The sequence below is a fragment of the Saccostrea cucullata genome, unplaced genomic scaffold (assembly GCF_032062105.1).
Source record: "Saccostrea cucullata isolate Sc308-1 unplaced genomic scaffold, CSIRO_AGI_Scuc_v1 ctg977, whole genome shotgun sequence".
Lineage (NCBI taxonomy): Eukaryota > Metazoa > Mollusca > Bivalvia > Ostreida > Ostreidae > Saccostrea > Saccostrea cuccullata.
In genome coordinates this window covers 213,075-240,445 of record NW_026925640.1, presented here as the reverse complement: position 1 = coordinate 240,445, position 27,371 = coordinate 213,075, and the positions used below count along the sequence as shown (strand labels likewise).

The 27,371-nt window shown below is 31.8% G+C and overlaps 3 protein-coding genes across 4 annotated transcripts; 2 read left to right on the top strand and 1 right to left on the bottom strand.

Moving 5' to 3' along the window:
- Window positions 1-536: 536 nt before the first annotated feature.
- On the bottom strand, window positions 537-1,556 carry LOC134269423 (uncharacterized). Its single transcript, XM_062751611.1, has one exon. It carries the CDS (start codon window positions 1,554-1,556, stop codon window positions 537-539), a length of 1,020 nt encoding a protein of 339 aa, XP_062607595.1.
- A 1,655-nt stretch (window positions 1,557-3,211) lies between these two features.
- Window positions 3,212-17,601, top strand: LOC134269429 (E3 ubiquitin-protein ligase Siah1-like). Of its 2 annotated transcripts, none has more exons than XM_062751621.1 (7): window positions 3,212-3,304; window positions 5,268-5,398; window positions 7,261-7,422; window positions 7,706-7,838; window positions 12,051-12,157; window positions 12,479-12,671; window positions 13,042-17,601. In XM_062751621.1, exons 2-7 carry the CDS (start codon window positions 5,302-5,304, stop codon window positions 13,217-13,219), a joined length of 870 nt encoding a protein of 289 aa, XP_062607605.1. In that variant the 5' UTR covers window positions 3,212-3,304; window positions 5,268-5,301; the 3' UTR covers window positions 13,220-17,601. The 2 variants fall into 2 exon arrangements, with proteins under 2 accessions (XP_062607605.1, XP_062607606.1); XM_062751622.1 differs by having other exon boundaries at window positions 3,264-3,420.
- A 6,174-nt stretch (window positions 17,602-23,775) lies between these two features.
- LOC134269422 (uncharacterized) lies at window positions 23,776-27,367 on the top strand. The gene is made up of 8 exons (XM_062751610.1): window positions 23,776-23,845; window positions 24,077-24,274; window positions 24,680-24,726; window positions 25,018-25,060; window positions 25,688-25,752; window positions 25,866-26,051; window positions 26,158-26,395; window positions 26,509-27,367. Exons 1-8 carry the CDS (start codon window positions 23,785-23,787, stop codon window positions 26,784-26,786), a joined length of 1,116 nt encoding a protein of 371 aa, XP_062607594.1. The 5' UTR covers window positions 23,776-23,784; the 3' UTR covers window positions 26,787-27,367.
- Window positions 27,368-27,371: the final 4 nt, after the last annotated feature.

The window sequence follows — 27,371 nt, the reverse complement described above, 5'->3', positions numbered from 1 at the left end:
AAGGTCAAGATTCCTCCAATTTCTTGACAGCACGCAAGGTCCACTGCATGGTGTTGAAAAAACACACAAGCAAGTCCTGAATTCTCAATCATTTGTTCTTGAAAATATAGTTTGAAAAAAAAAATCTTACATTACAAGCTTATTTATAATGAATATCCACTATAAGAAGACACCGATCGGGAAGGGGAAGGTTGCTTAAAATTTAGTCAGAAGGGACATGAATAGAAAGCAAGAATTTTTTTTGGCCTTTATGTCTTTTTCCGAAGAGTTAAGAATATAGGATATTTATAAATCGCTATATTTTCAGATAAAAATGTTATATATGTACGTATCATTTAGCCCTATGCATTGCAACAAAATTATATTTAAGCAGAGAAAGGTCTTCATTCATAAATACATGTAATATAAATAATAATGAAAAAACATGCACTAAAGTACTTCTGCTTCGGTAGTTATGAATTATAAAATAGGTTCCGGTCTATCTAATCATGCTAATGGCACTGTTTAAAATACTTTGATAGATATCTTTAATATCCCTAACTTATTATACAAAGTTTGCTCTTCTTTGTCTCAACATCAAGATGTCCATTCATTTCCGGTTGCTTCTTTTTGGTCAACTTTAGCAAGGTGACCTTCCCATTCCCAGACCCCACCCATACATTGTCATGAGATAAGGCCAACGCAAGTGGATATTCAATCCCATCTTTTGGCGCCAAAATATTTTGGACAAATTTGTATTCTGGATTCAACAGTTGGACTGTATGACTGGACAAGTCACTTACTAAGACGAAGGATTCCGAATTGCAACAAACGTCACTCGGGTTGAACGGCATTTCACCAAACCTTCTTGGTTTACCTTTACATACACATTTTAGCTGTCCAGTTTTAGTTAAAACAACCAATCGGCTTGTTCTATCCGAGGTCCAATCTACTATAAGGATATCTAGATTCCTATTTTCACTTACTCTGTACGGTTTCGTGAAAAGTCGGTCCTCTTTTGAGATGGGACTTTTTATCGTCTGCATTCTCTCTCCGTCTCGGTTAATTCTTGCAATAACTCTCTGACTTTTCTCAGACATGACACAATCATCATTGTCCACCAAGCAGACGATAAAATCGCCATCCACAGTCGCACAAACACCAAATGGATGAAGCGGCTCTGTTTCAGCAATATCAATAATTTCACCCGATTTGGTTAACATTTTTAATTTCATATTGTAATAATCCGACATCAACATTTCTCCATTTCCCACTGAAGTCATGTGGTTAACCAAAAATCCGAAATATGAGGATCGAATTTCCTCGCCATCTTCTGTCATTAACTCGTTGTACTTTGATCCAAACTTATGAATCCAGCAATCTTCAGACAATGGACACAGAGTTGGGATCGTTCCCGACCCGTGTCGGAAGGAAGACAGTTTGGTGACGACATACGCGTTATTTTCGTCTTCTTCTTCGTCAATCGATGCGGCATCATTCGAACGATCAAATCTTTGAGATTTCTTCTTTCTCGTGCCTTTATTTTTGCTGGACTTAATAAGAATAGGACGTGCCATGCACAACCATTAAAAAATTCAGTAGACTCCGTAAAAATAACGGTATTTGAGTACGTACTCCAGTTTCTGGAAATATGCACAACATGCACCAAACAAGGATCATCAATCAATGACCCGCGTTAATTATTTATACAGATGTAATTTAATATTAAATCGTTCTGTTAATCGTGTCCATGTCCTTTAGCGTATGTCAAAAACGTTGATAAGCATCCAACATTTAAAAGTTGTATTGTTAGTTTTTAACATGGGTCCGTCTTCTTGCGTGACGCGCTTCATGATTCGATTCCACCTCTGTTCCATGAGGTTTCTGGAGGGGTTTAATCAAGCATGTGTTTCAACAAAACCTGAAACTTTTACAGAACATTCCACCCCCTGCTCCTTCAGGTTTTCTAGAGGCGATTAATCAAGCATACCTTTCAACAAAACTTGAAACTTTTACATCACCTATAATTGTGATGTTAATTGTTATATTTACTCGCTTCATTATTCTTTATTTATATTGAAACATTTAATTATCATTGTGTACTGATATTAGGCATAAATTTTGTACCGCCTATATCACAAAGGATTTTAATTTGCTAGTAAATAATACGATGCCCAACGATGTCTCTTGTAAAAACGATACAACTCTTTCAATTTGAATGAATGTCTGGATTAAAAAAATATAATCGAAAAATAATTAAAAATGTAAGATTAAGTAACAAAATGTAAATATTCGTGTGTTTAAACATATTGAGTCTTTCGGTATATTTTGCATCTACCTCCAGTACCTAAATTATTATTATTATTTAAATCTTATCCATCCTTACTTTAATTTTATTTCCATATATTTTGTATGCATGCTATATATACCTTTACATGAAAATTTCTCTCTCTTTCTCTCTCTCACTTTTATTTCAAAGAATTTTGATAATGCAAAATTATGTTGGTTTATTCGTAGCTATTGTATTTAATTGATTGCATGCAATTATATATAGCCATTAAGATTTGGCAAATGCCGGTTGTATACATTCTATGATTGTGTACATGTAAATCATCAGTAGGCCCACATAGATATCGATGTATTCACCCTAGCCTGTTAACGGTGGCGAAAAAAATACATAAAATTTTTCATTACATGCGTTATAAATCATGCCATGCTTTACACATTTATAAAACAGGAAGGTTAGAGGTCTGAAGTAACATATTTTTTTCCAAGGCAAAACCGTCGTTTAACTCGCTAAAGGGGGTAGGAGGAACCCAACCCATAAATGGACATTGGATCCACTCCTTGAATATTCGAAATGCCGGAAGTAATTGTACGGGGTTGTACGGGGAAATTTTCAAAGTGCTAAATTGACTCATTCACATTCTTGAGAAGAAAAAGCAAGAAAAAAATGAAGCAAATTTATACCGGTACAATAATCTTATATATATTAATGATCTTTTTTTCCCATGATATCCAAAGTCAGTTTTACTGTTTTACAATATGAACTAATAGTCGGACCTTACTGACCCACTCCATCCAATTTTCTATGAGGTTTCTTCGTTATTAATTAGATGATAGTAAAAAAATTAAGTCGTAAAGAAAGTCAAGGTTGACTTGCGTTAAACGAATATTGCGATAGGATAGTATCGTATTTTGAAATGACCCCGCCTAAAACAGGAAGTAACGTAGTCTACATATTTGATGACGTTATGCACCAAAAGGAAGGCGACGAACAAGAAACAGAAGAGTGCTATTGTAACAACCCGTCGTTTTGACGCAGGTTTGCAGCTTTGTACTAAGAAATTTGACATTTATTTTTCATCGAAAGGTTCAAGATCCGATAAAGATATTGTTTTCTTGGGTCTGAGGCATACGATGGGGCCGTATATATGCTAAGTAAGACTTGTTATTGTTCACATCCGCCATTATTTTCGCACTATCCCATCATAAGCAACCGATGTAGGACAGGTGAAATTTTATGATGAAGATGTGGTTTTATTTGAGACAACAAGTGTTTTAAGAAAACAACTTTTTTGAGAGTGAGCCATGAAAGGGATATCGCCGGAAGTTTACATCTTAGAAAAGGAGGGGGTGCATTAGGAATAGGCCATAAACAGCTGATAAATCATAAAGAATATTGCAGTGATATGCAAGCACTCCACTGTATACATTCTGTATAGGTCTAGGGAAGACTTTCTGCCACTCATGACACCAAAGATGGATAACAGTCTTATGTCTGTATATCTGCTCACTGCTCAGGGTTCACAGGCGCTTGTTTCGTATACGGGGTATCCCTAGTTAGAATAATCTAACTGTGTCTCGGTACAAGCCCTCACCACAGTTAGAATACGTCCCATATAATTGTAATGTAGCAAATCGGAGCGGATCCGCTCCGAAACGATTTTGAAGAATATAAAATGATTTGCACTGGAAATAACTATCCAAATAATCAAAACAAACCTTTTTGAGATTGCTTATGCCTTTTATCCCAAAAAATAATCCATATAAATACGAAAATCTAATATAATTTTCTCAACGTTTTTCTCTCGATTCAAATCCTGCCATGTTTACATTCGGAACTCTCTAGATTCTTCCTAGTAAATGCACTATGCGAGTTATCGCCCGTGTTTCTTTTGCTACATTACGAATACACGGAACGAATTCTATCGTTAAACCGGGTCCGTAGGACAATATCATTTTAACGATAGAACATTCTATCTAGGGTATCCCCTACTTATTTTACCAAGTAGGGGTACCCCATATACGAAACAAGTGCCTGTGTCAGGGCTACTGAGGAATGGATGATAATTAAGTGAACATGTTTAAGCTTTAAGTTCACTTTGTTGTCTCTTAAAATTTAAGATTTGAATTAAAATTAATATTGAAGCCCAAAAGAACTTAACTTTCCAAATCTAAGTTCTCTCAAATTGACTCAAGCAAAGGATACACAAATGCTGTATTGTATTTTATTTAATTTAATTAACACTATAGCGTGTAGAATATTCACTTTCAGTAAGTTTTCAAAGTAAGATCTAGCTGCATGGATTCAGCACATATTCAACACAATTTGTCACATTTATTTAGTCATGGTTAATTCTTAATCTTTATAGTTGTTGTTTCCATCTTCCAAGATTGTTTCCTGGCTGGTATTGTTTGAATGTGACAGTTTGACTTCAAATCTATGAAAAAAAAAAAAAGAAACAGAGAAAATAGTTTTCTTGAACATTTTTGAACATGCAGTTAAAATTCCTTGGATGAAAGAAAAGTAAAATTTGAATGCATCTAGCTCAGTATCTTGTTTTACTATATTTAAAACTAGAAAGACAACAAAATGCATCAATTCTAATCATTCTACATGACCATCAGAATAGAGGCACTAGGGTTTCATTTTAATCAGACTGAAAGGTATGAAATAACATTGAAAAGTAATTAAATAAATGTAGAATATGAAGTTCAAATCATGTACATTTATTTTAATAATCCCTTCTTGAATGAAAACTGCTGTGAGAACATGATATATTGCCCTTTAAATCTCTTGGGTTCCAATTTGCCCATATAATATAGTAACAGCTGATAATTTTTGCTCCTGTTTGTTCTTAATTTATTATTTTTTGGGTGCATGAATGATGAAAGCTGCCCATCCACTTCTAATGATTATCTATTCTAGAGCTTTATTATAATATAAATAGACTTATTAAACTGTGTGCTTTGAATTCACATATGATAACCGTTTCTTTTGACAGCTCCTAGCTTGTCCTCTTTAAGAAGACGGCTATAATGAGCCTCAGTCGTCAGCCCTCGTCCTCGGGAAAACAACCCCGCCAGCAAATACACAATGTCGGAACTGCAAATATCAACACACAGGCTGCACTAGGTGAGTTTGTTTTGATATGTACACATACATGTACAGTTGAACTTTCTCTAACAATTTCAGATACCATGTCTAAGTGATTTGGATGTAGGGCTGGGACGATACAAATTTTTTTATATCGATACGTTTTACAATATTTAAGCCTTGATACAATATGTATCACAATATGTTTAATAGCTTATAAAATCTTTTTTTGCATTGAAATAAACAAATTATTTCTTTGCATATAAGAATAATTTATTTTAAAAAGTTCTTTATATATTTTTTTAAAAGAAAGTTTGACTCAGTTGGTGTTAATTATTATTTATTTCATATCTTTATTTATATTTAACTTATTTATTTTATGTATGACCAGTGGTGGCCAGATTGGACAAGTTTTACTGTACTTTGAAAATGAGTACCCACCTCCGTATCAATTCTGTAATACCTAGCTCCATGGAAACAATGCATGCATTACTTATTAACATTGCCTGTCTGAAAAAAGGTTGATATTTCAAATTCATGCTTTTGATTATCATGATTATACAATTTGCTAGTGCTTTTATGATTCCTAAACAAAATCAAGCCACAAAATAAAGAAAGTCTAAACCATGTATGTAGCAGTATCATGAGTAAAGGAAAAAAAGATGGTAGACTGTAAAACATTACAAGTAATACACTGTACTTAAAACTTTACACAATATCTTCACTTATACTAGTTAATTTTTAGCAGACAAATATTATTTTGAGACTACCTTGATATAACAAATGTTTGAGATGATAAAATTGGATACTTTTGTTACAAAAGTGAAATACTTTACTCATCTTTGAATGTTACACAATCCAGGGGGATCCAACTTCTTATTTTTCACCTACACTCAAATCCCATCTTTCCAAATCTTGAATGCCCATAAAAACAAATTTAAAGGGCTTCCCTAAGAGCTAAGATAAGCATTTTTTTAAAAAAGCATTAATCTTGTCAACATGCATATTTTCTAAAAGACATCTTATTTAATAACATGGACGAAGCCAGCAGGAAAAAAATTGATTTTTTCCAAAGGTATCATATCAGATGTGATAATTTGCTAATTACCAGGTACGTCAGTCTGCAAATGTGCAGAAATGGACACAATTATCACGTTTTTCACAGAGAAAGCATCAACTCATTTCTTTGAATGAGTTTCTGAAAAAAAGTGTATTTGTGAAGAATTGTAAATTTGTGATTTATGGATGTGTGAGGGAATACACACTGTTCAAAATGTGTAACAATATCCCTGATTTACAAACTGAAATGATTGGTAAGTTTATTTTGTATTCTTGGTCTTGTGTTTGTTGTTTTGAGGAATTTTTAGAGAGTATGAACTCGGAAAAGTTAGGTTGAACTGAAACATTTGCAGGTTAAGGTTTCAAGCATAGAAAATACATATGTTACAGTGGACTGTTTAAATGTACTGTCACTACATGTATATTGAGGTTATTGGAGTATGATGCTGTAGTTACCATGATGGGATTGTTCAGGCTTTTGGTATGGTGTTTAGAATTTTAACACCATTTTAAAGAATTGTTGTTTTAAAAGTTTGTTTTTTTTGGATGGAACACTCACAATTAAAGCTAATGTCTGTTTGTTTGCATGGAAAATTTTTCAAATGTGAAGTGTTTCTGATTACATGTACAGTAAACTGTGGCAGATATTACCTTAAGTTTTCTTTAGAAAAAAAACCCAAATATGATTATTTGACATGTTTGAAGAAACTTTGTGATTTGGTCATATATGTCATTGTATGTTGTACATAAACATGATAAATATGCATACTGTTTATGCTCACAAGTATACACACTTCATTCTATTGATATAAGTTTAACAGTTATCCGTTCTCTTTTAACAGCTGCGGCAGGGAGCAGTAATTCAGACCTTGCCTCCCTCTTTGAATGTCCTGTCTGCTTCGACTATGCACTGCCACCCATCACCCAGTGTCAGAGCGGCCATATTGTCTGCCAGGCCTGCAAACAGAAGCTAAACATGTGTCCAACATGTCGCGGACCTCTAGGTAAGGAGATTTGTTATCGTAAAATACCGTAAGTTTACTTTTTTCCCAAGGAGTCTTAATTACTCCTAGTTACAATTTCTATTCAATTTTCGGTTAGAAAATTGTGCGAAAATTTTGTAGAGTGTGTCCAATTCCATTGATTGTGTTCAATAAAATATGTTCAAATCAAAAATTGTGGTCATTTCTTGGATTTCCATTATATGTCTTAAATAAAAAATGGAAGAAAAACCACTGTACGCAGGGATTATTGTATTTATATGTTTTATGTCTCTGATTCATGTAGGCAACATCAGGAACCTGGCCATGGAGAAGGTGGCCACGACGGTGATGTTCCCCTGTAAATATTCCTCCAGTGGTTGTCCTGTTACCCTCCTCCACACAGACAAACAGGAGCACGAAGAAACCTGTGAATACAGGTAAGGTCAAAAGTCATAGGAGGGGGCCTACCATGTTACCAAAGGACATTTTAATTCATCACACATGCAAAATTCTGATATGCTCTGGGTATTTCATTTTACAGAAGGAATTTTAGAGAAAATAGAACAAATTTATAAAACTGTGATTTTTAACAGTTCATCAGTGCATCATTTTTCTGGCATGTGTTGTGGCTAAGAATTTGGAATATATTTTAATATACTCAAAGGTTTTGGAAAACAGTTAACTAAAGATATATTTTTCTCCATTCAATAATTGAATGGGTAATGTTTGCATTATGCAAATACAACAGTATTATCTGTGCTATATCCAGGTTTTTAAAAACAATGTCTATAGATAAATCATCTGTTATTAAGAGGGAATGTATCCCTTTTATTCCTTTTTATTTTGAAAATATTATTGTATTTGAAAAGTGCGCTAAAATAATTTATAGATATTTGAATAGAAACAATGTCATTCCTACATCAATATTTATTATTTAGATGGAACCAGGAACTATCAGTGTTTTTAGAATCTGATATTTGTGTTCAAAATGTTTTTAAGGTTTTTTTAGAACAACTATGGATACTTCTGCTCAATGGTTACAGTATAGAATCCTTTTTTTTCCCCAAGTTGCCCCAACATTTATTTCCCAGACTTATAACAATGAACAGCTGATATGTAGGGCAGCTGCCAGGGATGGGGCCCTGACTAAGCTCCCTCTATAACAATAAATAATAATAATCCCTACAGCAACATACACACATAACTTTACATCTAATACATATAAATCAAATAATATATGTATTTATATAAATATGGAATCAGTTTTGGTGAGAGTGTGACAATAGAATGTACATATATATCTGTGAAAAGATCATTGTATTTTTATTTAAATCTGTAGTGAGGAAAAAAGGTAACAGTTAATTAATTGAAGTCTGTAAGCATATCTATTAAATATTAATTTTAAATTTCTGTTGAAGTTTCTCTTATCATAGACCATTTCACGGTAACTGTGGTACTGCTCTTTTGCAGGGCAAGATGGTATAGTTTGGTAAAATATGACGTAAAAGAAATTGTTATATATACGTCATTTAATTGTCTCTCAACAAAATCTTCGCCAAACATTATTATTTTGCCCTGCAAAAGTGTTGTACTGCAGTTACCATGAAGGGGCTAATTTCTTAAGAGTAATTGAAAGATCAATTTCATTTCTTTCTTGAATTCATTCAAGAATATTGAAGTAGTAATTAATACTTATATTTTCATACTTGATGCTGTTTCTTGTTTCCATATTGACCACTTACATGTATATACCCCGGAATATAAATCAAGGTGTTAGCACAAATTCGAACATTTTTGCGTTCTCCAGCAAATCCCAGTAAAACAATACATATATCAACTTTGGATTCACTACAGGAATTTTTAACATTATAAATATTTTGTACCACTTCTAAAAGTGGTTTGATATGTTTACATTCATAAAATAGATGTTTCTGACTCTCAATATTTGATTTACAGAAAAAGCATTTACCATTTGATAAACCCATTTTACTTGATTTTTCTTCAGTGTTTAAGATGTTAATTATGCAAACATTTCCATTGAAATTCTTGAATCTTTTGTTTTAACCTAACTTCATGAATTGAGCCCCAAATTCTTTTCCATGTGAATTCAATTTGCATAAATTTCTCCAATTTTTCTTGAGATTTTTGAGTGATATTTTTGTTTAATATTCTTTAAATATCTTTAAGTTTTATATCTTCAAAATTTATGAACAGTATTTCTCCCTTCAAGAATGTCAAGATATGTTTTAGGTATAGTGGCTTTTATTTTACTGTATTCAAAAATCCAACTCCTTTTATCAAGAAGTTTTTAAAATATGTAAGCATTAGTCTTAAAAGTTTTACAATGTAGTATCGTTATCCAAGATATCTCCAATAGTTTGTAAACCACATTTAATAAAAGACTCTATATATATTAGGCTTTTGCCTCGAAATTGTATATATTTATTAGCAAAAATCTGACATTTCAAAATTTCATCTTTGCTTTCTGGTTGAAAGTGTGATCTAAATTCACTGTAGACTATATTGCCTGACGTCACGGCGTTAGAAAAATAACCATATTACTGATACAATATATTGATGCATTTATTTCCGTTAGTTTTTTTGCATGCAGCTATTTATTTCATGCGAGTTCCTATATGGACATGTCCGTTTGACCTTTTTTCTGCATTTCTATACTACTGGATTAGTCCATTTGTCTTCTAGGTAAGGGGTGACACAATCATTTCGCAGTTCGCACCAATAGGTCACCTGTAAGTTTTGGCATCATTTTCCTGGACTATTCTATTGAACATGTTGAATGGAAATGAAAACTGCATTAATTATATGAAGTGTGTTTTTTTTGTCCTTATAGAGCTTTGGAAAAAAAAACATTTCTGATATTGTATATATAAGATACATCATTTAAAGTAATAAAAACGAAACGAACAAAAACTTCTTAAGAGTACGAACTGGCCAAATATACATTTGGTCATAACTCCCCCCCCCCCCCTTCTTACAGGGGTTTCCTTCTACAAAAACAGAATACAGACTTAGGAAAGTGCCTCCTCTTATTTAAGGATTGTGAGAGTTTATTAATTTTTTGAAAATACTTTTTAACATTATATCTCTTAATGTACCACTTCTAAAAGTAGCCATTCATATATCACCATTAAGTTTGTTGGGTCATTATACATAATGGGCTTTATTTATTCCACGTTTCCAACAATCCTTGATGCTTGGCATGTACCCAAAAACTAGCATATTCTTCATGTCAGTCATAACCTTTACGATTCCCAGTTTCTTGTAGTTATCATATTTTCAACTGTCTTCCTCATAGCCTATGCTGTATGCAGTTGAATCTAATTTATGTAACCTTTACATACATAGCCACCATTTTCCAGCATAAATCAATTATATTTCCTTATTTACCATATTGACTCAATCCTCTGCAACCATTTTTAGACTCGCGGAGTGAGGTGTTCATCTTTAAGTCGCGGGTTCGAATCCACAGCGGAACGTGGAGATTGGTCCTTCAGATGGGTTCTATAGATATTGATGGCATTAGTCAGGCAAGCTTTTTGAAAAGCTGTTATTTGTTTCCTCAAATTTTGGTGCTTATGCTTTGATGAATATGAATTTTATAACGTTTTATATACAAAGTCTGAGTCATGAGGTTGAAATCCGACTTTCTGAAAAATGACAGCTGCGTTTGCACAGGCTGCGCACTGGACTATGATGAAGTGTTTGATCCTAAATTCACTCTCACCGAAATGTACCAGTTATAAATGTTTGGTAGATTAGGAAACTTTTTCTTGTCCTTAGTATTTAAAATGACTTAAATGGTTTCTCTATGTGCATGATGTATATGAGAATAACAGTAACTAAAATAAAAGACAGGGCTAAGAAATGGGCAAGAGTTCCATTGTGCAACTCCATTAGAGAAAACAGACGAAAAGCCCCTAGAGATATGGCGTTTTCAAATTATTATTATTTCATACCTGTACATGCATATAATTTGTTTACATATTTTAATGTTTGATCATATCATAGTAATTAAGATATTTCACATTTATAACTGTAACCATTTTGTTTAATTTAAGAATTTGAGTAAACTTGATAAAACTTCATAATTTATCTGCCAAGAACACGCTTTATCCACCCTGAAAATTTTATAAAGATTCATTACTTCCTTTAAAAGATATAAGCTCAGTCTACAAAATTTTGGGACAATCCTTGTACAAAATATACAATGAACAATTTTGAAAATCTATGGTCACCATGGATTAATATTTTTGAGTTATAAACATTTATTAAAACACCAACTATAAATATTTCTTGAATGGAAGACTTTATTTAATATTTCATTCTTGTTTAAAATCAGAGGGAAAGTGTGAATGTGTGTGTGAATGTGACTATAAAAATCTTATTATGTAGCTTGACATGTCACTTTTTGAAATTTAAAAAAAAAAAAAAAAGATATATTTTTCTTGGTCTTCATAAAGTAACCAAGCCTTGGAAAGTAAGCAAATTTCAACACACTTTCATGTGAAATTGACAAATATTAGTAATTTTATTTAATTTAGTTTTGTCCAACAATTTTTTCTGTGATAATTCACTACAAATACATGTATAATACAATTCCTATAATTATCAGAGCTATTTCTTTACAGACCCTATTGCTGCCCTTGTCCTGGAGCCTCGTGTAAATGGCAGGGGTCTCTGGAGCAGGTTATGCAGCATCTGATGCAGCAGCATAAAAGTATCACCACACTGCAGGGTAGGTCAAGTCTATTGGTGTAAACCAGCATCAATTTTAGTTTGTAATCACAAAATATAAAAAAAAAAAAATTTATTTTATTTCTGTGTCAAAGACTGCCAAATAAGACTCTTACTTATATAGTTTGTCCTCTGTGATTTGTGATAATTTATGTAAGTCCAGTTTGTAAGCAAGTCAATGGAGAACTGTCAAACTCATTATTTACTTATTACTTGACAAAAATATACCTTGTTTAATTAGGGCCACATTCCACAGGAAATGTGATCAATTTGCCTTTTGAAGATTTTTTGCAGTAGCGTTTTCTGATGTGCTGTTTTTTAGGTGAGGACATAGTATTCCTCGCCACCGATATCAACCTCCCCGGAGCAGTGGACTGGGTCATGATGCAGTCCTGCTTTGGTCACAATTTCATGCTGGTCCTGGAGAAACAGGAGAAGCTGGAAGGTCAGCAAATGTTCTACGCCATTGTGCAGCTGATTGGCACACGCAAGCAGGCCGAGAACTTTGCATACAGGTAAGAATGTATAAGTTTAATGCCTTGAATTCAGGGAGTTATACCTGTGGGATAGGCTCGTCAAGATAATTTTATGTTTGAGTATAGAGATATGACTGCTGCCCAATCCATTTATGTATTATTAGATAATAAAGCATGTTCAAATCAAATTTTTAATAAATACTATTACAAATAACAAATTTGTCAATTCTGTCAGAAAAATCACTTTAGCAAGCTACAGTTTAGAATGATGGGGGCTTGTTGTCTTAGTTGGCAAATCTAGAAGCCTTGAGAGTGCATATTCACACTCAAACATAATGATTGATTATTTTCTTGTTATTACACATTGTTTAATATAAGCTTTTACTACATTCTTGTTTTGAACTTTCAGACTGGAGTTAAACGGTCATCGCCGACGTCTGTCCTGGGAAGCCACCCCCCGTAGTATTCACGATGGCGTACAGTCCGCCATCATTGCCAGTGATTGCCTCGTGTTCGATACAAACATTGCCCAATTATTTGCCGACCATGGCAACCTTGGCATCAATGTCACCATATCCATGTGTTGAAGGGCAGAGCTCTAGAATTGTGAGGAAGGCAAACCAAAGACAGCTATAGTGCCCTTGTGTCTTAGTATGACATTGAAGCTGTGGAATAATATGTAAATATATATTCAATGATTTGCTTTCCTTGGTCAAGGTGTGTTTGGTGGCTTGCATTATCGTATCATCATACATATTCATCTGAGCCAGATCTTCCAAAAGAAAGGTTTTAAAGATCTGTATTTTAAACAAAGGTTTCACATGGCCATAGGATGGGAATTTCTTACTGAATAAAATGTGAAGAAGACCAGTAAACCAAAGAAATTTGACATTGAAATTTCAGGTCTTGGACATAATTTAGGCAGGGATGCAGTTTTTGTATGGGCTAATACTGTTTTGATTATAAATGCCAAAAGAAAGACAATTAAGTACATTAAAAAAACGCATTACTGTAGATGTAAAGAATGACCATGGAAAGCAACTCTTGGATTTTATGACTGTCATTGAAAACAAGAAAGAGAGAAAGGATGAGAGAGAGAGAGAGAGAAAGAGAGAAATGCATTTTCATCATTGTTCAAAAGCTATAAAGAATGGCATGAAAGGATTATTTAAATAGAAATATATGTACTTGTGAAGCCTGTTGCTGTGGCACTACAAGTATAGCTATAGTGTATAACCAGAGTTTTACAATACACTCTGATTAAAGAAGAAAATTACTGGACATCATATCCTTCATATTTATTGATTATTTTGTTATATTTCATGTGTTGTGTATGTATAAAATGATGAGATCATTTTACTGTTATACATTTTTTTGGGAGGAAATCTCTTTGTTGCTTTATAATTTTTTTTTCTGAAGCCAAGATGATCATCCTTGGTGTATTATTGTTAAAGTATGAATGTATACAACTCATATAGCTTCTATTTTAACCCCATATAATGAAGTTTATATAACTTGGGGACATGGTAAAAGCAAAAAGGTGAATGCCTCAATTGAAATATATTTTTGAAAATTTTTTGGTTTTGAGTGATGAAAATATCAAATTTTTGAAAAACATAATTAGGAAATTGTCAGCTTGCTATGTTTATGCAAATCTGACCTTTTTTGCCACTCGAATAAATCTATAATCTTTGCATCACTTTGTAAGACTTTGAATGAAAACTTTAAATCTTTGCGGCTACACTGTAAGCTTACTGTAAATGTATTATATTTGGCGTGTACGATATTTCGCGGAAACTGTCTTTTGAACAAGTTAGCGTAGATTTGATTTAGCGTATTTCCTAATGTTCTTATTTATGAGTATATGTGTAAGACATTTAGCGTTGTACTTGAATTAGTGGAAGTTTCTTTCCGCCAAAAGCGCTAAAAAGAATACACAGCCAAATATAATACATTTACAGTATTCATTTCACATATATTGCAGAACATAATTTAAGATGTTTATTCCATGATATCTGATAAAAATGCATAATCTGTCCTCATCTAGATTTTGAATAATGCGTAAAACACAAGCACATAAAGAATATTGGGCATATAAGTGTGTGTATGCTTTTAAATTTCAAAAAATATTTTTAAAATTTTATCTTTCTGTACACCTTAACAAGAACCCCTAGTGAGAGGGGCTTTAGTGCTATTTAATTGTTGAGCAATTTGGGAAATGGATCCGTCCAATTTTAAGTTTCTTCTGATATTGTTCACAGGATGGACATGTCCAAAAAACTAATAATAAGACAAGATAACTGATAGTATTGAGCTGTAAATAACTCTTACTTCTGTACAATAAAATTTAACATATAGACTTAATAATATGATGGCATGTTTTGTTCATCATCTCTGTCAATTTGTTACAATGCATACAGATTTAATTGTAGGGTAACAAATACATAATTTTAATGGATTATAACTCAACACAAATTTTACATGCCATTTATTGAAAATGGCTCATAAGTAACCCTTCCTTTAAGTTATAGGGATTTAGTATCATGAATTTAAAATAATGGTTTATTCTCCATTTTGCTCTTAGTTTCTCCATTATTTGGACATACTTGTATCATAAAATCTGGTCTCAAATTTATAAAGTACATGTATACCTTTTACAGTTTAAGTAATACATTAGTACAGGCTATTATACATCAAATGAGTTTTTATAAAGTAGAATTTTTTTTTCCTGTGAATGCACATGGATATGAATGAAAAAAACTTGTAATATTTTTTTATTCAAAATTACTTTTTATAAATTTCAGACAATACTCATTTAACATCGAAAATAAGATTGGAAATATTTTAGTCTTTTTCCAGATGTTTCGACACTCAAGCATTTGATTTAAACCTTATTATATGTAACCAGTCTGTTTTGTTTGTTCGCATTCTTAAAATCGTATTTTTATGTCACATGACATAATCCACGAATGAAAGTTGTTTTTTCATGAAGTTGCTGTATAAAGCTTAAACTCGTCAGCACATCCCTCATATTTGTCTCATTATCCCTCTGTACTCTTTAGATTTATGATTTGATAGTTGACCTATTTTTGCCTTTAGGTCATACCCTGCTGTAAATGTTGCTTTAGGGAGTGTTTCTACTTATAGACTTCTTAATGTATGAAAATAGTTTGATTTGCTCTTTAAAAATGTTCTAATACTTAAAAATTATATACTGTTTGTGATTTACAATTATTTCTGCACTGTTATTGGTCTGTTATTAATCTGCTTTGTATGTTAGAGTAGTCTTGTATTCAAGAAAAAAATGTAATACATGTACTATAACTTATGTCACAGAAACTTAATCTAATTAGGGCTAAATCTATTGACTGAGGGTAAATGTAATTAATTTTTCTGTGTTAGTTAATGGCAACTTCTGTGCATCCATATCTCACAAAGACATTAAAATTGTCTGGGAAAAATGTGAGATTAATTCAAAACTGACAGGGCAGCGATACATTGGTGTAATAAAGTGCCATTCAGTTTTTAAAAAAGTAAAATGTCACATGATCAATGAATTTTAATTTGTCTTTCCACTTCACAGTGACATAAAAGTAAGCTCCCCATAAAATCTAACTGACAGTCAGTACTAAACGTGTTGATCTATAATTAAAATTTGATTGACTGAAGTGAACTTTACAGGACCTTCTTCCATTTGGTATCACTATATTGATTATATACTGAACATGTAATTGATAATGTGAATGCTTGACATGTCTTCATTATGAAATTCATGTGTATTGGTTTTTAAAATGTTTTGATTTTTTGTAAGTTACCAATTTAAAAAAAAAATACAAGAGATCTGTTATATTTGGCAAACACCACATTCTAACTTTCCTGTCTATATATACATAATCAAAAGAAACAATTAGCATATTAATGGAGATTGAAATTTGTACCAAAGTAAATTTATTTTAAAAATTAATTTCAACAAATCAGCATCATTTTTAGGATGCAAATTTTTACTTGCTTCAACTTGTAACTGTGTGCAGTGTGTGATGTAATATTTTAATTGCTACATTTTGTGGCAAGAACTGTTCAGGTTACACACACCTTTGCAGATCAATGCCACATTCAACTTTGTTAAAACTGAAAACCCATAAAAAGTTCAGTTGTGAATCAACCTACCCATTCATAGATTGGTACATCTAGTCATTGCTTGAAATTTACTTTCAACATCATTTTCCTAAGTTTTTTTTTCATGTTCTGTAATATTGCAACTACATGTAAATATAAGCACATTGCCTTATTTTCAGTGAAATATGGAGTATTCCATATTGTAATTTATAATCTATGGCTTATATTTATGGAGTTCTGGCATTATAATCACAAATTCATTATGTTGACACCCTTTGACAGAAGCACTTGTATAATAAGGGGTCTTAGGTGTGTTGTATATATGCTTAATATAAGTATTGGAGTTACAGCATTTCCATTACATGTATAAAGTTTTTTTGGTCACTCATGAAATCAGGAATGAGAGGAGAATGTCTGACATTTTAAAAACTTGGAAATGTCTGATTATCTATTGAAATGGTGGAAAGAGAATTTTAACATCTAGCTGTGATAATGAAAGTACTGAAAGTATTGAACAGTTGTCAGAGTATAGTTTTGTAAAGACTCATCTTCTGTGTAATTGAGTTATCTATTGTGTCTACAGAAAAATCTCAACAACATATTATTTTCTGTTTAAAGTATTAGAAATTATTGTCACAGTTATGTTAAAAGAGATATGACACAAATTTTTCTGTTACTTAACATTAAAGAATAGCTTAATACAAGATTGATGTATGTATTGGGCTTTTGAGGGATTGATATGTAGACGATATATAAATCACAATTTAGAGATTCCATCAGTGCCATTGTCAAAAGTACTATAATAGGGTGGTATTCATGTTGACTGATAATAAATAAATTGCATATTATAGAATTTGTTCTTATTCATACAGTACGGTAAATTAGAAGAGCTTGTGTAATTAAGAGATTTCCTATTTCCATTAACATATTTTTTTTCCCGTTTTACATCTCTTACTACATCAAGAAACATGAACATATTGTATATTATAGTCCCCTGCTTGGCGCAGTGGTGAGAACGTTTGCTCTAGAATTGCAGAGAAAGAAGTTGATCCTTATGTTGTGCGTTCCAATCTCACTGCAGGATGTGGAAATTGAAGCCGTATTAACAGTATTTAAACTGATGTGCCATGTAGCAATAGTTGCAGGCGCAAAAAAAAATCCTCAATGTTCAATGACCAGAGTGCCTAGTTTACATGTAAGTTTAAAATTTACGCATGCAACCCATCATGTGCAAATGATGGAGCCACAATAGAAAAGAAAAATTCTCAAAAGACTCAGTAGAGATATTTAACAAAAAAGACATTTTCTCAAAAATACATCAAACTTCCAAATCAAGGTTACAAGGTCAAGTATTATAATATAGCCCCAAAAGACTAGTCATATGTGATGCACTAGTAACAAAGAAACAGAATTTTGTTTATTTGTTTTGTTTGGTTTTTTTTAGCTCACCTGAGCTGTAAGCGCAAGTGAAATTTTCACGCATTCATCAAGGTGATCCATACACCAAATAGTCTGTAGTTCTAGCAAAAAATGCTTTTTTTTACATTTTCAACTTCTTCTCATAAAACGGTATAAAATTTCATACTTGGTACATTAATGCATCCTTTTAAAGGGGATTTTTGATTTTAATAATAAAGGGCCAAGTTCTCTAACAAGGGGATGAATATATGTTTAAGCATGTTACAAAAATAAGATGGGGTCATCTGAAATTTAAATGTTCTTCTCAACAACCACTGGGCTCTCATTAGCTGCAGCTAAAGTGTGAAAAATCTATTTTTTTAAATTCATTATAGAACTCAGGTTTGGGCAGGGTGGGACCACAATAGGGAATCCAAGTTTTACATAGAATATATATAAAAAAATCTTCTCAATATACACTTTATTTTTGAACCTGAAACATATGTAAGCATTTAATATGTAGATTTTAAATTGTTAAAATCATGACCCGGGGTAGGGCGGGGCCACAATATAGGGAATTCCAAGTTTTGCGTACAAATATATAAGAAAATCTTTAGAAACCTCCTCAAGAACCAATGGTCCAGAAAAGCTGAAACTTATGTGGACGCATCCCGGGGTAGTGTAGATTCTACATTGAAATTGTTGAAATCATGACCTCCGGGGGTAGGATGGGGCCACAATAGGGAATCCAAGTTATGAATAGAAAAAATTCGTAAAAATCATGTATTGTTTCTATTACCTTTGGGCCATAAAAGCTGAAACATTTTTAGCATTCTAAATTGTTAAAATGCACTGTTTCTATTACAAGGCAAAAGTTACATAACAAAAGTCACCAAGAAACTAGAGGTACTGATGTTGCCCATTAGCCTCTTGTTTGCTTGCCTGATTATGTCATGGAGCGCATTGCCTGTTTTGCTATGCCGGGATGCATATATGTTCATGACATCAAAAAGTAAAATGTTTTGGGGGTCACCATTTGCTCTGCAACCGATATGAATTGTTTCAGTGCACTTTTAATTTGAATTTTCTTCGTTATTTCCATATGTCATAAATGCCCTGTCTGTTGTGACAGAAGGAAAAAGAAAAAGATAAGTGGGTCAAACTTCTACGTCAAGGTCCTGAAATAGAAAATGATAATTCTTTCTGAAAGGTGTTGTCATAGATTATGTGCATGTAATATATGAAAGCCCTATCTTTTTTTGTTTCAATCAAAAGTAACTGTTAAATATTAAAAAAGAAATAATTTAAAGACTGTAGGTTAACTTTAATGTCAAAAACAAATAAAAAGTAGCACTTGGATTTGAAACTTTGCAACAGGCAGCAATAAATGGAATTAGGTATCTTATACATGTAAATATAGTCTATTTGTGTGCCAAATTATTATTTTGAAATCTTTTACCAAAAGTTATCAGAAGGGTTAATTTTTGAAAGAAAAAAACAAGAAATTTCATCAATATAATAACAATAAAAATTCAAAAAGCAAAAACCAGCAAGACTATTCCATTTTTTTCTTCTGTGCCAAATTAGATTGAAATAAAACCAAAACTGTAGCAGGAATAATGTCTAAAGAATTTCACAGAAATTTCTATTTTTATAATAACCATGGCTAAATTAGCCATTAATCAACATCAAAAACCAATTCTTCAAATTATGTACCTTAGTGTAGTCTACTCGTGTGTCAATTTATATTAAAATCAGACCAAGGATTATATATTATTATTTAACAAATCTTATATATTATTATATATGATGACAACACCATGCATCGAAATAAAAAATCGATGCACTACTCTATGTATCCAAGTATAGTCTACTTGTATGCCAAGTTATATTGAAATCAGGCCAAAACTGTTGGAGTATCGTATTTTTAGTAACCACGGCCACACCGTACATCGAAATCACAAATCGATGCACTAGTTTATGTATCTTAGTCTGCTTCTGTGCCAAGTAGTATTGAAATCAGAAGAGGAGTAGCATTTTGAAAAAAACATTAAAGAATTCTTGTCACTTTGTAATACGAAGATTCATGTTGCTTTTAGCCTTTTAATTTTTAAAGATATGATTTTTTAAAGACCAGAAGAGCTCCCTTCTTTTGCATGCGTAATTTTTTTCAATTTAATGTCAGGGTCTATTGGGTAAAAACCACTGTAAATTTTTGAAAAGGCCTTGAAATAGTTATGCACGTGTAAAATAGAACTGCTACGTTTGTTTTATTTAAAAGTTACCAGCAATGTTATTTTTTAAAAGGTCAAACTTCAAGACTAAGGTCATAGGGTGACCGTTTAAAGTCATACCTTTTGACTTTTAACGGTCTGGTTTTTAGTTAATGCACAAGTCAGATATGAAATGATTTCCCCACCTTTTCTTTTTCAAAAGTTAACTTGATTGATAATTTTTTTTTTTGAAAATTGGGTCTTTGAGGGTTTAAAAGTTTATGGGTTCAAATATCTTACAGCACTAATATAGATAAATTCATCTAAAAATAACTTAAATTAATTCTTTTAATCAGTTTCACGACATATTTTATATATACATGTATAGTAGTTGTAAGGTGAATAATGAAAGAGATGCTTTGTCAGCAGGTATTTGCCCCTGATTATTCAGTGTAAAGTATTCAATCTCTAACAGAAGTGATGATCAATTCCGCGAAGTGGTTAATTCGCGTCATGAATGATAATCTTAAATCTTCCTAATTGAAAAAAAGATTACCGTGTCATTCCGATTTTCCCACATGCGGTTATTTTTTTTTTCGAGGATACACAGGTTCATGTATTACCATCCACTTTGTAACAATAAGAATACTTAAAGAATGTGCAACTTTACTTGTCACGCAATTAGAATATCTTTGAGCGACACATAATTATGTCAACCCTATGTCAATTATCAATTTCTAAAAATTAATTACAAAAACTTAAGTTTTTCTGCCCATAAACCACAATATGGAGCGTTTTAATTTTAATCATTCGACACTGCATGCTTCAATAACGGCGCCAGTGGGTGATCAATCGTATTAATAAAATCGTTATATAAAGATTTTTCGTTTTTTGTCGAAAATTTTATTCAAAGGTGAATATGAAAAAGGATTTTCAATAACTTGAACTGTAAGTTTTCTATTATATATTTTTTATGAAAATCTAAAGAATTTTTTTTTATATTCCTCGCTTTCAAAAAAAAAAAAAAATTTCAAAACAAACAAACAAACAAAAGGTTGGAAAAAGTTAAATACAATTAAGTACAATCATGTAAATAAAGAACTTTATTTTTCATGTTTTAAAACTTCACTTTTGTAATATACTTCATCAATCTTTAAAATTCAATTGAATTTAGTTGAAAGTTTCATGCTGATTTCATGTTGTAAATTCTGGATTTAATGTCACATAAATTACTTTGTAAATTTTGCATTTACTGCCACCCAGTAAATTAAAAATTTACTACATGACATGGGCATGACACGAAACATCGGAAGCACTTCATGATAAATATGCAGGCGCGAAACGTTGTTGTTCATGCTCCTCTCGAATTCTCAAAAACTGAATTCATATTTTATATTTACATTATTTTTCTGATGACTTGCCACATATTTTTTTTTTCCATTCAACGATCATTTTTGACAAAAAAAATGCAGTACTAGTATATATATTTTTGGACTATATATCACAATGGATATGACTCATCCCATGTTAGAACATTAACCATGGCAGTTCAAAAACACAAAGTATATATATTTGCAAAGAATAGGAAAAATATTTGGAATGTAAATATATAATGATAAAGTATACATACAGCCTTTACATTTCATTTCCATTTTAAGAAATTACGGGTGATATGTTGAATCTAGTGGTTTGACCGGAAGGGATTTTAAGAATCAAATAAGTGAATAAATATATTGGTATCTATGTAAAGAAAAGTTTTGTTACAAGGAATACACACATAAAATATAAAAGCCATCGCTCTTAGCAATCAAAAGTAATGGATTAAAGTTTTTGCGGACATACAGAGAGCTAGACAAATAGACGGACTGACAGGGCGAGAACTCTATTCCCTGAATCTTGGATTTTGTTAAATACGTAACTTGATTAATTCTTAGATGAAGTACAGCTAACAACTTTTAATTAGACCGTTTCTAAGAACCTTTAATTGAAGTGCATAAAATGAAAATTCCCGACTGAGGATCAGATTACCTTAATTAATTTCAAATCTGTTTTAAAAAAATAAAATAGCAATATAGTTATTCTGTAAATGTGTGAAGTTTTTTAATATTGATTATTTTTTCCCATATTAATGATTCACTCGTTATTTTTGACTCTTTTAATTAACTATATACATAATTTGAAATTTTCTGATAAAATTTTCTTGAACCCAGTTAAAAATTAGTTTTCCACATAGAATCGCTCATTTTTTTTGCCATCAAGAAAATACCTCTACCTGAACTAAAGGTATTTATTTTAGCTAAAAATATAATTAATACATAGTGGTAAGGTCCTAAACACACTCGTTGGATTAATTTTCTTATCTCTCTATTTCTTTTTTTTAATTATTGAAAATAATCATAATTATATCTCTTTGTAACGTCTAGACAAAGTACATGTATTTTAAACAAGAGGCCCAAGGGCTACAACGCTCATCTAAATCACATTGGACCTACTGATTCCCTTCAGCCAAGAATACTTTGTGTTGTTGACATTGGTATAACAGTACTTGAGAAGAAGATATATTTAACCACGTTAAAAAACTATCTTTGTTTTCAAATTTATAATTCAATTGAATTGTGCCTTTTGTAATGTACATGTAGAAGTGCATAGTCATTTGCACAGTCACTGTTTTTACTTAATGAATAGTTTTAATTATGTGTGGTATACGTTCAAAGTAAAAATCAGACATTTTTTCTGAAATAGATTATATCTATTTTTGTACGTGCTATAATTAACAAACCACGACTTTCCTATATATCACGGAACACAAATGACTGAAAAAATATACATGTAGTTACTATAGAGAAAGTTTACAAACAAAAGTGGGAAAAAAAAACACGAAAGAAATGAATTTCTTCATTAAAATGACATTTATTTGATATTAATTGACAAATGAATTTTCTCAGAATAAGCTTTATTAATTTTTATGTTTTGAATCACGTATAATTATATGTGACAAGTTTATTCTGATATTTCCGGCACATGTTAGTAAAATTATCAATATAAATATATCATAAATCCTCACTCCTGTCAATTAAGACAGATTGTTATTTGAAGAAACGATTTGATGACAACGTTAATGAGATGACAAAAGCTTATTTTGTAAAATGATGTATTCCTCTAAATATTTCTATTTTGAATATCTATAGTCTACGTAAAAAATGAGTGAAAGCTCATTTTCGAAACCGTAATATCATTGTTTTTCCTCTCTGCACAAAAAAAACAACAATCAAAAACAAAAACATGAAGACCTTTGACAAAAGATTAAAAAAGTACAAAAATAATCACACCCTCAAAAAGTTTTTCCATCAATAATACATTCATTTGACAATTACCAATATATATATATTTATTTGTTTGTTTTAGGAGCTCACATTATACCCGCTATGACTGTCAAACAGAAGAGAACTCACATTAAGTTTATTTTATATCTTTTAATTACCAATGGTAAGTTTTTTTAAAAGTAAAGAAAAATATTTCAGATTTTTGAGACACCCCAAAATTTCTTGAAATATCCAAACTGATACTAGTATACTTTTTTGGAGGCCTTCACGTGTAAATCATTTTATAAAATGGATTAAAAATTGATTTTTGATCTGTATTTGCAAAAAAAAAATAAATAAATAAAAATAAAAAAAAATTACATTAAAAAAAATTGTATTGTTTGTTTTTTAATAGATATACATGTGATAGCTTCTCCGAATCTTCCAACAAGGTGCAAGGGACACTCTTTGGAATGGAACCATCATTGCTACGTCTTTCATGCAGAGAAATTGTCACGTGATGAGGCGACATCCGTTTGTCAGCGAGATGGAGGCCACTTGGTTGTGCTAAACTCCAGACAGGAAGAGAACATTATAACCCAGTATTTATTAAGTAGGTCTTCCCAGACCAAACGTAATTTAGATATACTCTATCAAGTAGATCAGCTGTTAGGTCTTTCCAATCGTCCTAAAATTCATGCTAGAAGTCTAGTTTAATTACCACTGTCATTAGTTATTCCGTAAACACCACAAGTTAAGATAAAAGCAAATAACCTCTACAGATTTCTTGAGCAGTGGCTTTTCCATCAATTTTATTTTTTAACTAACAACAAAAGAAATTTGCTCTAAATTATGATATTAAATGTGTATTACTTAAATGATTTTTGTTTTCAATTGAATGTAATACATATTAATTGTAAATCGATGGGTAAAGTAAAGGTTACTTTATTCTAAAAATATAAGAAGTGTCCATATTAGAAATTCTGAATTTCCAAGAAACATTTCTTATATATTTCAGGAAATAAAGACACAAATGATAACGATGTTGGCTTCAATAGTCTTGAGGTAAGCAAAGTAAACAACTCCTTAGAATGGGATGGACTCTTAATTTTTGTTTTGTTGTGTTAGTCAGTTGAGCTAATATCTGCTTCAAAATTTGAATCAGAGTATGAGTTAATTTTAAAAAGTCTATTACTGTGATAGTTAGCAAGATTCCAGTCCCCCTCAACAATGACATTTTCCCTGGCTTATTTCGCCTTGGGAAATGGTCTTACCTTTGGGAATTTGGAACATGATCTTTAACTGTATAGGAAATCGAACACGAATGTTTCAAGCACACAGTAATTTCTGTTGTAGGTAGATAATCTCAAAACAGAGAAAGAAAGTCTGCAAAAAGTATGTAAGTACAATGTACTTGAGTGTAAAAAAATCCATCTTACAGTATATCTTTTTAATTTTCTCTTGGCAGAAAATTTTAGCATGTGTAAATTTCTAAAGTTGATCTTGTGACTTTTGTCATCTTTTTTTTTATTGCTAAGGTCTTTAAGGAAATCTGTATGGGTTAAATTCATTATGTTTATCCTCATTAGATGAAATAACATCTAGGTAATAATATACGTTTGCATAATTATGTTGAAGGACATGGATCAATAAATTCATAATTCTTCACGTGTCACTAGGTCTTCAAGAAACATGTGAAGATACACGGGGGGATTATAATTTTATGTAAACAAATTTGATTAGTCGAATTTTTTTGTTAAAAACACTATTACCCTGTAAATGACGAAGCCACGCCCTCCAGCGTAGCAACAGTCAACAATGCTCGACGACAGGTGATATTCTAAAAAAAATATATTGACTTCTCAGAATTGAAACGCACACATTTCAGTGTTTTATTTATTATAGTAGATCGATCTTGGTGAGCCTATTCTATATCATAAAAAAGTAGATAGTGACCCGATCTCTTCTTTTTTCAAAGAAAAATTGGAACAGTTAAACAAATATTTGTTGTTTTTTTCTTCTGCAGTTTGTGAAGCACATATCCAAGGAAATTTGAAACAAAGCAAGGTTCATGTTTTGAATCAGAAACAGGTATTTTTTAAAACAATTATATTCTACTTAAACATGTTGGAATACCGGGGTAATTGGGATAAAATAAGTAAAGTATTCTTCAAATGCATGCCTGTTATTTGAATGTATTGAAGGTCCCCGTGGGTTCACCGAAAAGAGCGTTACTGACAACTCCCCATGGATTCTCTGTTCGCCAATCTCTCATTCCTCGTGCGAGTTTGGGGGTGTGGTCAGATATGTTTGTGCCCAAACACACAGTTTTGGGTGAATATGAGGGAGAAGTTGTAAAGCATACAACAGATTTCACGTATACCTGGCAAGTAAGAATTACAAACATTGTAATGATTTTTTTTAAATGCTGAAAGGACATATTATAAAAGTACATGTATATTCTTTTAAATAATATAAATTTTAAATTTATAACAGGTACATGTAGATTCAGGTAATAAAGCTGTTTACATTGACGGTAAGAATGAAAGTACCAGCAACTGGCTGCGGTACATTAACTGTGCAAGAAATGCATTTGAAGAAAACACAGACACATTCAACTGTGGCTCAAAGAAATTTTATTTCACAACTAAAGATGTTAAAAGAAACAGTGAATTGTTGGTATGGTATGGAGCTGCATACGGGGAATGGCTTGGTATCAAGAGGAATAATCCTGGTAAGGGCACCAAACATTGTGATCGAGATATAACATGTCACAGATCATTGGCATAAAATATTGTTATCAAGGTTTTTTTTTAAAGAAATAATGTTACTGTTTCATCATTTTAGGAAAAGACTTTCCAAGTGGATCATGGAATATTCGTGTAGGAAGTATATATTATCTACACAATAAATGGTGGAATAGTGACAATTCAGATGTGACTTACACTAACTGGGCACGTGAAACAGTCACAAAAGTACAAGACAGAACTGTGCAGATAGTTCTATCATACAGAAATGGAAAATGGCAGTGGTTACCTGAACGAAATTATTCATATTATGTGAAGAATAACAGCTTAAAACTTTCTTTTCTCTGTGAAATCCCTTCATTGTCAAGTTTGTCATGAATTTTGTAGTCACTGTGTTTATTATGTTTTGAATGGATCCAAATGTGTAAAAAAAAATGTGAACTGATTGTGATGCATGTGTATCTTAGTATAAATTTTGAGAAAATGGAAGAATTCTAGCTACAGATATGTAGCTTGCCGGTCTGAGAAAATTAGGATGCATGACCAGAGAACAACACTTCTACCCATTGAAAAAGGGTGTATAATTAATCATTATGCACAAAAAAGGTGCGCTGTTTCTCAATTTTTTCACCGTATATTTCAAATTATCATTAACCTTGTGTTTCTGACATATTGTTTAACTGCATGTACAAATCAACCACGAAACGCATACCACCGCATTATTTTGCAACGTAATATGGCAGTATATAAATAGGCAAAATTTTCGATGGTCTTAATTCCTGGCCCATAAGGGCTATAGACACCGGTTTGGGGAAATGTTTTGTTATTTAAAGAATATGGTAGGAACACATGGTTAGCAAACATTTTCAAAATAAGATGACAGGATTAATAAATGGAGAAAAATAATTGAGAAAAAGTGCACTTTTCCGGCGCACATTCAATATACTTTTTTTTTTTCAATGG

Bases quoted from the DNA above. Each gene is read 5' to 3' on its own strand.
- LOC134269423 (XM_062751611.1), bottom strand. From the start codon at position 1,556: ATGGCACGTCCTATTCTTATTAAGTCCAGCAAAAATAAAGGCACGAGA.
- LOC134269429 (XM_062751621.1), top strand. From the start codon at position 5,302: ATGAGCCTCAGTCGTCAGCCCTCGTCCTCGGGAAAACAACCCCGCCAG. The intron at 5,399-7,260 runs GTGAGTTTGTTT...CTCTTTTAACAG, and splicing joins CAACACACAGGCTGCACTAG to CTGCGGCAGGGAGCAGTAAT. The intron at 7,423-7,705 runs GTAAGGAGATTT...TGATTCATGTAG, and splicing joins AACATGTCGCGGACCTCTAG to GCAACATCAGGAACCTGGCC.
- LOC134269422 (XM_062751610.1), top strand. From the start codon at position 23,785: ATGACTGTCAAACAGAAGAGAACTCACATTAAGTTTATTTTATATCTT. The intron at 23,846-24,076 runs GTAAGTTTTTTT...GTTTTTTAATAG, and splicing joins ATATCTTTTAATTACCAATG to ATATACATGTGATAGCTTCT. The intron at 25,061-25,687 runs GTAAGTACAATG...TTTCTTCTGCAG, and splicing joins AGAAAGTCTGCAAAAAGTAT to TTTGTGAAGCACATATCCAA.